The sequence below is a fragment of the Molossus molossus genome, unplaced genomic scaffold (genome assembly GCF_014108415.1).
Source record: "Molossus molossus isolate mMolMol1 unplaced genomic scaffold, mMolMol1.p scaffold_m16_p_19, whole genome shotgun sequence".
Classification (NCBI taxonomy): Eukaryota; Metazoa; Chordata; class Mammalia; order Chiroptera; family Molossidae; genus Molossus; species Molossus molossus.
The window spans coordinates 12187589-12199128 of NW_023425354.1; the positions used below are offsets into that span (position 1 = coordinate 12187589).

The 11540-nt window shown below is 41.9% G+C and overlaps 2 protein-coding genes across 15 annotated transcripts in view; one reads left to right on the forward strand and one right to left on the reverse strand.

The window, feature by feature from the left end:
* The window catches only part of BPTF (bromodomain PHD finger transcription factor), a 149651-nt gene extending 147682 nt beyond the window's left edge, over positions 1-1969 (forward strand). For 10 of the 14 annotated variants that reach the window (XM_036269408.1, XM_036269412.1, XM_036269411.1 and 7 more), the window contains one exon: positions 1051-1369. In XM_036269408.1, the coding sequence (XP_036125301.1) occupies positions 1051-1087 (37 nt within the window). In that variant the 3' untranslated portion in view covers positions 1088-1369. Of the gene's footprint in view, positions 1-261; positions 591-1050 lie in introns of those variants that run through there. The other 4 variants (XM_036269415.1, XM_036269418.1, XM_036269416.1 and 1 more) reach the window with 3 other exon arrangements.
* Positions 1970-7355: 5386 nt separating this feature from the next.
* Positions 7356-11494, reverse strand: CUNH17orf58 (chromosome unknown C17orf58 homolog). Its single transcript, XM_036268768.1, has 4 exons — positions 11384-11494; positions 8743-9252; positions 8318-8509; positions 7356-7680 (listed from the first exon to the last, which is right to left on the reverse strand). Exons 1-4 carry the CDS (start codon positions 11457-11459, stop codon positions 7490-7492), a joined length of 969 nt encoding a protein of 322 aa, XP_036124661.1. The 5' UTR covers positions 11460-11494; the 3' UTR covers positions 7356-7489.
* Positions 11495-11540: the final 46 nt, after the last annotated feature.

Below are 11540 nucleotides of genomic sequence, written 5' to 3' on the forward strand. Positions count from 1 at the left end.
GAGAAGTTTGCTCAGTTCTGCTTAAATAAAAAATTTATAATTGAAGAGATGTTAGGGAATTTTTTGATTTGCTAATTTGAGGAGAAAGAAACACATGTGGCCAGTCATTGAAATTTGATTTATTTATGGATTTCCAGTATTTCCTTTGCCATATTTCCCCCCACTTTTAATTTATGATCACCAACATTGCAAATTATTTTCATTACTGCACTTTGTTACAATTCATCATTTATACCATCCATGTTCTTTCTTTTCTTACAGATTGTGATATCTTTAGTCTGAATTTTTAACTGGAATCAGAACTGGATGTTGGGGTCACGCTTTTATTATACCACGTGATTACCTAATTCAAAATTGCCACCCCAAAGTTCAGATTAGTTAATATAATTTTTAAATGTTAAAAACAGATGTATAGTAATAAACCATCTATTCTAGCAGCCATGTTGAACAATGTATTTAAGATTGTAAACTCCTGAAACGCTGTATTTATATACACTATTGCAATAGAACATACTTTGACTTAGTCCTGGTAACTGTACAGTAATTTGTTTTACTAACAAAAGTTGTGAATAAAACTGTGAATCTAGAAAGGAGACTTTCTGGAGTTTAATAGAAAAATGTGATTTTAATATTGTTATTTCTCTTTTAACATAATTTCTTTCCTTCACATTCCCCAAATCAATGTAAATAAGCACATGCACGCGTGCACACACACACACACACACACACACACACACCGTTTACAATGGTAATGCTTATGTAAATGTCTCTATTTGTCCCTTTGGCTAAAAATGTAATTTTTATTAGGGAAATATATATATTTTTTAAATACTGGCTTTTCTTGGTGAATTTTCATGTTTCGTGTACAGTGAAATTTTTTAATTTTAAGGTTAAAAGTTTCTTACTTGTTCTCATACATTTGCTCACCAAGGGTAGATGAAAGAACATGGCTGCTTCCCCCAGACAGATTGACCTTGGCATCCACATAAAGCATCATTGTTGTAAAAAATGAAGGGTGCTTAATTGTTCCCTTTTTTCTGTATTCTGTAGGTCTCATAACAACAAACTGCAGTCATCAGCTTCTTAAAGTTCAGCGTGTTAACCTAAACATAAAACACAGGAAGAATCTGGTTGTCTGAACTATTTTAAATTAAGGAGCCAGATGTTTTTAGTCAGGTTATCCTGACAAGACTTGACCTAAACTTTGTTTTTATTGGTCATAACAGTCCAATTTTATTCTTGACCAATTTTGTCCAACGGACAAGGGAAAAGCGAAGTCAACCGACACCATTATCTTGTCAAGATCAAATGGTTTTACTATTGTGGCAGAAGCGGGAAAACTTTGTTTATTGAAAAAAAAAAAAAAAAAGAAAAAAGAAAGCAAGAAAAAAAGATAATATGGAGTCAAGTGTAACTCCATGGAAATGCCACGTCTGCTCTTCAGTGAAGAAGCTGGTTTAGAGTCTCTCAGAAAACTTTTGACTGTATTTATTTATTGTTGCAAAAAAGACGCTTTTTTATTGCTGCCCTCATTTGTCAGCTAATTATTTTTTCTTATAAAATCCAGCCCTGGTTACATGTAATCCATTCTGTATCTTATCATGATTCCTATAGGTAAAAGTACAAGACGACCTCTAGATGTCTTTTCTTTCTATGAAAGGAGCTGCTATGTACACATGTGCACACACACACAAAACTGGGAATCAACAATGAGTTTATTGTTCATGGTAGATAAAAATTAAGCTTGCATAAAGGTTGGGCTAAATGGTCCTGGACTACAGACTCTGTTGCCTTGAATATAACAGTAAAATTTGTCATTTACTCTGCACCAGGCTAAAATGAGTAAAAATCTATTTGAAGGTATCTTGTTTGTAAACATTTGTCAGATTCTAATTTTTTTCTTTTTGTATTAAAATTCAACTATGGATGTATATGAAACAAAATAAATGGAGATCATTTTTCTCCCACAGATGGTGTCTTTGAATGTGCTCTAATGATTATCTATAGTAAGCTTTTGAGGGGAAAGGGAGGGCTGCGAGGTAAATAAAAGGCAGAATCCTCTCATCGTACCTGGGTTTGTCCAGGATATCGTAGTCGCCCTTCATTTTATAATTCCCAGCCCATTGTCATCGCTTCAAAGAAGAATCTTCAGGGGTGCTAGTCCTGTTGCGTCAATTGATCGTACTAAAAGGTCACATGAGGAAGCACATTGCCTTCATCTGTTCGTTATATGATACCAGGCAAATGACCCGTCACAGCTAGAGTTTATGAAGGGTATATTTTTAGGTGGCATCTCTTTTTTGTAATTTTTGTTTTTTGGTTGAATTGTTTGTTTTCACATAAGAAAAAGTAGTGTAAGCAGTGGAGGGGGTGGAAACAGTGGAGGAGGGTATACTTGCATGTTTTCCTTTCAGTGTTGTAACTTGACACTTGTATCAAGGCATTGTAACAGTAGCTTCTAGAAGATCTGCCATGGTTGGTTTATGTAGCTTTGCAAAAATTTTACTAGATTTTGCACTAAATCATATTAGCTTTGTCCCACTTTTTTAATGTTTTTAAAAAGTTTCCTTCTGTTTAATATCACCCTGCTATGCAAAACCTTTCCCAGACCTTAGTTTCTTAAAGATGTTGCTACAGTTTCCAATTCTTTCTTATTACAGGCTCAGGTGTACAGGTTATTCTGGGTTAATTTTATCTAATGAAGCCCATTGCTTTTTTGTACATGAAAATGTCACGTAAACCTGTGCTTACAAACTAAAGAGACTAATGCTTAACATGAAAGCTGTTTTTGCTTAAAATAGTAACATAGAAGTAATCAAATATAGGTTATTTTATCCTTTTACTTTTGAAAAATGTTACATATTGTATGCACTGTGCTGATGCAAGAATCCTACATTTTAATGAACCATAAAACTATTCTGCATCTCATCACAGTATTTCTGTACTATTTATTGATAGATAGATAGATAGATAGATAGATAGATAGATAGATAGATATGGGCTTAAATCATTTAAAACTTGTTGCGGCAAGAACTTTCCTACCTGTAGGCAATAGATTGCTATGTTTTTAACAGATTGTGGCAAATTCTAAACAGCAATTCTTTTTGTACGTAATAGGACATTTCATCCTAGAAAAATAAAGTAATGTTTTTGACATTGGATTTGGTGCAGTTTCTAATGAAACAGTGGTTGGTTGGTTGATATATTTTCTGTAACTGTTGGCATTGCCAAATTGTACAAAAAAGGCAAATTTTATGAGAATCCTCTGACCGAGAAGATGTTAATTTCATATATGTATTTAATATTGTAAAGCTTTTTGCAATTTCTATCACCATATAAATAACAGACATTTTATAGTTTTATCAACTACAGAGCTTTAGTCTTCCAAAGGTAATTTTTGAAAAACATACATTCTTATAACACATACAGAGTTTCAAAAGCTGCTTTGATGAGTATTCTTTAAAAAGCTTCTTCTATTTGGTAAGATGTACATATATATTACAGCTATTTTATTTTCAATAGCCCAAGTAGAATGCATATTTGTTATACTGTTGGGATTTTTCTACCCAATCTTTGGGCTTGTAAATATATTTATTTTACATCAATAGATTTCCTTGGCTAAAGGTATTTTCAATACGCGTTGTTTCACCTGCCAAATTCACAGTCCTTGAAACTACTACATGAAAAGTATTTTCATAATAATGGTAAAGCTTTTTTTCTCCTATCCAAATCCTGCAGGATTTAATTTTAGTTAATGTCCTGCAATAGGTAAGCTTTTAAAAGTTGTGGACTTTTAGAGAGAGATTTTCTAAAGTAAAACAATTATCTTTTTATATTTCAAGTGGCCTGGAGTATTTTTTAGAGACATTGACATTTGCTGCTGTTTGTAATCTACCTTCCTAGAATTTTCAAATAAAAGTTCTTTCCTTGTTCCTGTTCATTTCTGTTAGGCAGCCTCCCTGCATCTTTGTGTGTTTCTGATATTAAAAGAGCCAACCTGGCCCTGGCCGGTTTGGCTCAGCGGTTAGAGCATCGGCCTGCGGTCCAGAGAGACCCGGGTTCGGTTCCCACTAAGGGCAGTTTGTCCCCGGCCCTGGTTGGTCATGTGGGTGGCAGCCACTTGATGTGTCCCTTTCAGATTGATGTCTCTCTCTCTCTCCCTCCCTCCCTCCCTCCCTCCCTGTCTGAACAACAACAACAACAAAAAAAAAAGAGCCAACCTGGTGACCTTTTAAATCTGCACACTTACAGATTGAGCTACACAGAGCTCCGTGATTATTGCAGAATGCACCCTTTTCATGGTTGAGGCTGTTGCCCGAGTCTCAAATTTGTAGTCCTCAAAATGAGAATGGCGGTATCTCATGGGCAAAGTACTTGGACAGAGCTAGTCAAGAAATGTTTTTAATTTTTTTTTTTAATCCTCACCTAAGGATGTTTTTATTGATTTTAGAGAAAGAAACATTGATTGCTTGTCTCCCGTACACTCCCTGACAGGGGATTGAACCCAAAACCTGGGTACGTGCCCTGACTGGGAATCAAACCTGCAAACTTTTTGATGTACGGGATGACGCGCCAACCAACAGCCACCCAGCCAGGGCGTATTTGTAATATGAAATATTCTGAGACCCTTCTAGATACTTAGAATAAAATAGCAAAAAGAAAAGGAAAGAAAAGGCATTTCTTATGTTATACCCTACTTTATCCAATTGGGACCAAATTCAACTGAAGAAATAATTTTTTAAATGATAAAGTCCTGTTCCTGAAATTGAAGTTGTGCATTATTGGTGTTGGGTCAGTTTTTAGGTGTTTATGTGTACATGTTTGATAAACCTTAAAAATGATTTTAAGAGAAATATGTACAAACAGCACAAAGTGATATCTTTAAAAGACAGTAAAAAGCTAGTACCAAAAAAAAAAAAAAAAGTGTATGTTTTATAGATCTTGCCCTACCAAAAGAAAACCAAATACTCTTTTTCCCTTGAATTCTTGCAGCTTAATTTGAAGGTGGGATACTAATGTGTTCCTCTTGAAGGCACTAGAGTATTTTATTGATGAGGGACTATTACATGTGTACCAAGTCCTTTAGTCTTTGGAGCACAAGCTCATGTGCTAAGAAAAATCACCAATTGAACAAAAGGATTAGAAACTACAATTAATTTGCTAATTCATATTTTTCCATAAAATTAAAGATTGTATCCACCTAGCCGGTTTGGCTCAGCGGTTAGAGCACCAGCCTGTGGTCCAGAGAGACCCAGGTTCGGTTCCCGCTAAGGGCATGTAACTTGGTTGCAGTTTGTCCCCGGCCCTGCTTGGGTCATGTGGGTGGCAACCACTGGATGTGTCCCTTTCACGTCAATGTTTCTTTCTCTCTCTCCCTTTACTCTATCTGTACAAAAAATGGAAGTGTCCTCGGGTGAAGATAAAAAACATAAAATAAAATAATAATAAAAAAAATAAAGATTATATCCAAAGTACTGAATGAATATTGAAAATATTTTTCACCTTTTTTGCTTACCTGGAGTTCCCAGTCTTTTCCCTGTCTCCTGTGCCCATTCCCACACCCACCACTTGACTTTCATTGCAAACCTGGTCTTGAATGACAGCCTTAGTCTTAAGAGGAGGTTTCTAAAGCGCAGGTGGCCTGCTTGTGTTTGCCAGGGTGTACAGAGTAACTGCATTGCCTTCTAACATCACACAGGTCCCACAGTTCTGGGACATTTTGTGTTTCTAAAACTTCTCAGAAACTAGTACTGTGAAATCAGTCTAATCAAATCCTAACATTCAGGCTATGTAAAAGTGATTTTCTTCCTCTTTTAAACCAGCGCATAATTATATAACTTTTTGCTCTAACATCTGACCACGCGGCCAATAATTGATCTGTATGGCCATTTTGTTATTTTCCCACCATGTTACTCAAGGTCACTACTTAGCCTTGTGACATTTAAAAATTGGGCTTTGATTTTTGTGACTACTGCTGCTGACGTCGTGAGTTCATTTTTATCCTAAAATGAACCCAGAAGCCCTTCGTTTGCTACATACACTGCCCATGGTTCATGTAGTAATGCTTTTGATTCCCAAGAAGCAATTCTAGTATGATTTTTAATACATTTGGGCAAGACTCATTTTTGGAAAATTCTCTGAAATTGTTTTCAGTAATGCTTTATCCACAGAAAAATAGGACCTCTCAACTTTCATTTTACCTCTTTGCCCATGTTTGGGACAAATAAGGTAACCGTATCTCCCGTCACTCTCAGATGTTATGTCTTAGGCGGTTGCTACTTGCTTCCCTCAGAAGTGTGTCTAGTGCCCCGTCCTGATGTCCTGCAGGGCTGTCTGGTCACTAATGGCTGTCTGTGTGTGCCACTACAGACTCAAGCCATTTCTTGAGCTCACTGAGTGCGTCTCCTTGAAGACCAAACAGGCTCTTTGCTCTCTGGTGCAGTTCCTTTTTATCTTTCTTTAGGCAGTAATCTTCAACCATGGGGTATCAATGTCTATTCAGTGTTTCAAACGAACTGAAGTAGAGCTTGGTCTTCTGGAAGAAAATTATTAATACCTCTGTGGACTCAAGTATAAAATCTATGTTAAATTCAGTTTGTGATTAAACCTTTTTTAACCCACTGGAAGATGTTTGAAATTCACATGCTTGTAAGCTGTCATTGAATATTGGTTCCAGGGTTTGTGGAGTAAGTTGGAGAGAGGCTTCAGGGAGGCTAAAAAAAACAAACAGGTGCATCCAAGAGCTGATTTCAAGGCAAGATTTACTGCTTTACGAACACAAACATGACACGGTCTTAACAGAAAAATGACATCATACACCCAGGATATGTTTAGCATTGGGATAGCAGCCAGTTCAGCACAAAACACATTTTTTAGGAGCAGGGAGGTGTGAAAATAAACTATCTTACACTTTGGTACATCAGAAACGCTTGTTTGAATATTTTGCTTGAATTAGGCCCTTTAGTATTCTTTAACTGTAAAACTTTATAACTTGTCTTGGGCTCTGACCCATCTGTTTGCTCTATATGACATCATACGTCTTTGACTAGTGCACTTACTGTTATGTACAGAACTTAAAATGTGATGGTTTAGGTATAAAATTTGGTTTGATACGTGATATAAACTATTCAAAGTTGTATATAAAATCAAGGAAATGTTTTTTTGTGAACTATTTCTACTGAGAATGTATTTCAATTAAAATAATTAAAAGTAAACAGCATGAAGCAGTGATCTGTTAATGGGACAGGTCAGTAGCTGTGTGCATTACTGGCACTAGAGTAACTGCCACCAAGTTCAGAAGCATACCATTTAAGAAGCATTTTGTAAGTAAGGTGACAACTTCACGATTAGCATTAGAACTATGCAGCAGTTCATATAAAAGAGCCACGTGCCCTATTCTAAGGGAAAGTCCCATTACGTAAAGATAGACCTTTCCTATCTTGTTGATCAATACCAAGTCTTATGATCCAGAAATGCTGGGATAGTACATTCAAATGCATTGGGTGTGAATTGCACCTTGAACTTGCACATCCCTTTTTCTGTTAAACCTTTTCACATAGCTGTTGCTGCTTGGGAGCAGTCCATCTCCTGGTCGGAGGCGCCCTCTTACGACCTGGAGCAGAGCTGTAGGGAGCTGCCGTCTCTTATGGTAGATGTGGCCCATCACAATATACCTGCTTCCTGGGGGAGGAAAAAAGTATAAATTCATAGTGTCTTTTAAATGCCATGAAACAATAAGAAAATGTAGGATCTTTAAGAAACGACTACGCTTTAATCTATTATCTTGAATCTCAGATATATAACCCTCAGAAAACAGGTGGAAACAGTCTAGTAGTGACCTTTAGAAGAAAACCAGATAACCAGCCTGTAAACAGTCAACATTACAGAACAAGGGTCCCAATCACAAGGAATCAGCAGGATTTCTCTGGAGTACAACTAGAAAGACGTGGGAGAGGCATTTCAACTCCCCCAAAGACTTTTCTAAACTCCGTTCAACAGAGCCCCTTATGCATCCCTTCTGTCAACGATGGTCCATCATGCACTCAACTTGTCAACGAATATTTACTGAGTGCTTTGTACCAATCCATGCTGTTCCCACCTTTAACAGAGACGCGGAGGGTGGGGGATTGATGGAGCTTAAATCACAGTGGCTGAAATAATACCTGTCGTCTAAATTCTATTCATTTTGGAATACCCACTCCCCTCAAAGGTGCTAGGATGACCAACAGAGAGCGAGCTGTGGCACCCAAGTTACAAATGGTGACATAAATAAAGTACATTAAAAAGAAAAAGTGGTCAGTTAGATCAGATTCAATACCAGGTTTAAATTCTGGACATGTCTTATTGCAACTGGAGGAGTCTAGGGCTAAGATGTGGACTCGGAAGAAAAACCCGTCCGGAGTGATGTATAGGCGGTTCATCTTGTACAGCCCGTCCCGGTCCACCAGCAGAGTCACCAGCTGGATCCCTGGGCCGAGCACGTCCACATCATGCACGATTCCGTTCACTGCTGCTTCCAAAACACAAAGAGTTTGGACAAATGCATAACGCTCACTTCCTCTTTACCTAGTGCGTTTTTAATAAATCACGACAGGTCCACACGGGCCTGGGGCCGGCAAGACCGAGGCGGTGGGTTTCGCTAGGGACTGGCTTAGGGTGTCGGCGTGCACTGCCGAGCGCTCGGGCTCGCCGGCGGCCTGGGCTCTGCAGCCCGGGCGGGAAGAGCTGTGGGGCGGAGCTCACCGAATTCGCTCGCGCAATAGGACTCTCGCTCGTCCAGGTCCGCCCTGCAGGCGTGCGCGCAGGACTCGGCGCCGGGCTCCGTGTTCCCCTGCGGCGGGGCGAGGCGCGGCGGCGGCGGCTCCGGTCCCAGTGGCGCCGGGGCGGCGCGCGGCCGGTTGGGGTGAGCGAGGCCGACGGGGGCGTCGGCGGCGCGCGCAGGCGGGCGCGCGGCTGGGAAGCACAGGGCCCGGGTGCGCGCGCGCCGCGGGGCGTACTCCAGCGCGGGCGCGCGGCGCGGCGACGCGCGGTTCTCGGCCTGCGGGAGGCGCGGGCTCGGCGGGCCGGCGGGCGCGCGCGCGGCCTCCCGGAAGCCAGTCCGGTTCTCGGCTGGCGGCGGGGGTTTCCGGCGGCGCGGGTCTGACCAGGCGGGAGGAGCCGCCTCGGGGCTCGGCTGCGCCGGTGGCCCTGGCGTCTCCTCCGTGCCCGGAGCGCCGCCGCCGGGGTTGGGGTTCCTGTCGTGGGGCGGCGAGGCTGTGGGGAGAAAAGAGGAGAGGCCTGGAGGCTGAGAGGGAGGCGAGCGGGCAGAGGGGATGAGTCCGCGGAGGAGAGGAGAGTCCGATGCGGAGAAAGAAGACAGGACCCTGGGAGGGGAGAGGAGATGGGGGACAATGCAAACTTCTCAGGCACCTGCGAAAGGAGACCTGGGGAGGCCAGGAGACTGGAAGTGAAGGAAAGAACTAAGGGAGAGAAGGTGCCCCGTGGTCAGGGGAGGGAAGCCTGGGCTCTGGTCGGTTTCCTAGGCCCCAGAGGAAGGCAGCGATTAGGTTAGGTCTTGCCCTCCAAGAATGAGGCCAACTAAGCAAAACTTTCTCACCACGTGGGAACATTTCTTTTTTTTAAAGGAACCTTAACAAATCGATAGCTTTTTAAATTACATCCCCCTATTTGTTCTAGGACTAAACTTAATTGACAACTCTGGTTGAAGAACAAACTTTGCCCTTTCATTCATATATATATATATATATATACATATATATATATATAAACATCCGCCTTTTTGCTGTGTACAGTTTGTTGAGAGAGTACTGAGAGCAAACCACAGGGGGAGAGGTCTCATATTACAGGTTCTCCTAATTGTTTAAGCGCCCCTGACAACAGAACTATTTGGTTTTCCCATCCGTGTTTACACTGTCATCTTGGTCTCTGCAGAACTGAGCATTTGTGAGTGGATTTTTAGCTGGCTTCTTGGACACCACTTACTGGTAAACCACAGCTAAGAAAGATTGTTAAAGCCTGGCTGGGAGGCAGAGAGGCCCCTGGTTAGGTATAAAAGCACACACATCGCTTACAATTTCCCATCCTTTGATGATGGAGAAAAAACTCCTAAATGGTATGGCATGCAAACAAATTTTTAAATTATTAATGATTTTCCCCAGGCTCCAGACAGATTGGTGAGCAAACTTAAGCCAACTTGGAAGCTGGGCAACTTTCCATGCCCAGTTACACAATATCAGTTCCCGGTTTGCCTGGGTCCCAGTGCCCTCCAAACAGGCACAAGAACCTGTCTTTATTTTTCTCTTTATGTTGTTTTAACGGCTGGTTTTCGGCATCTCTCTCCTCTTGTATTGAAGAGCTTGGTCTCATTTGCAGCTCTTGCGACACTTCATTTAAAGTGATTTATCTTGCCAAGTTGATAATCTCCTTTAAAATCAGCTTTCACCCAGCAATAATAGCTGGTTATAGTTCATGTTTTTGCAAAGAGGTTGATTCTGACTCATCATGGTCAACGTTGTCCCACACACAGCTGAATAAAGTTCTGGTGGATATCTGATTCCTGACTGTCAACTGTTGACCTCCCAACTGCTTCCCCATTGATATCACCATCTGTTGTCATGGGAAAGATTGTCCGATATTTGGGTTAAAAGCCACTGAAGTCATTCAGTTTCCATGTGGAAAAATAACCCAAAGTAAATTGCCCTGTGAGGTGCGGAAGCTATTTTCCCAGAGATAGTGAATCGAACAAAACATCCCCCCAAAAGCAAAACAAAAAACACCTCGCCACAGAAAATCCCTTATTTCTGCATTCCCTCAGTAACTTATTTTCATCTCATGCATGAAATTGTGTGTTTTAAAGACTCAGGTGTCTCAGGGCCATTCGTCGAGGCTGCAGGGAGAGGGAGGAAGGTCGGATTTCTGCTCACTTCACCCTCGGCCCGGCAGACGGACGCACCCAGCGCTGCGCTCCATCGCCCGCGGGACCGGGCGCAGGGCGGACCCCGCGCTCTTCGCTCTACGGCGCCACCGCAGCGTCCTGCGAGCCCTCCCGGCGAGCCCTCCCGGCGAAGCTCCCGAAAGGCGCACCGTGACCCCTTCTGACACTCTCTGCTCTGTGATGGAGCAGCTACTTAACATGCAAAGTTTTCTCCAGCCTGCCCGGCTCGCTCGAGATCATTTCAGTAGCTGAACTGGCTTCTTTCCGAAAAGGCTGCCAAGACACACAAAATCTTGGGGACACATTTTGCTCCCTGTGAACATGAACACGGACTGGAGTCTCCTCTCTTGCAAACTCTGACCCCTGTCTCCTCTCGCCCTTCCTCGCGCCCTCTTCCCCCTCCCGCCGCCCTCCTCCCCATCCCGGGGCTCAGCATTTAATCCATCTTACCTTTTCTCTCCGCCACTGGGGCTGCGAGAGATGATCCAATGATCAAACAGAGCAGCCAGAAAGCTCTAGCTGTCATTTTTGTAGACACGGTTCCCAGGCTCTAAAACTAAGCCAGGGCTTTTTGCTGTGTCTCTCCCCCCACCCCTTCTCCACACCC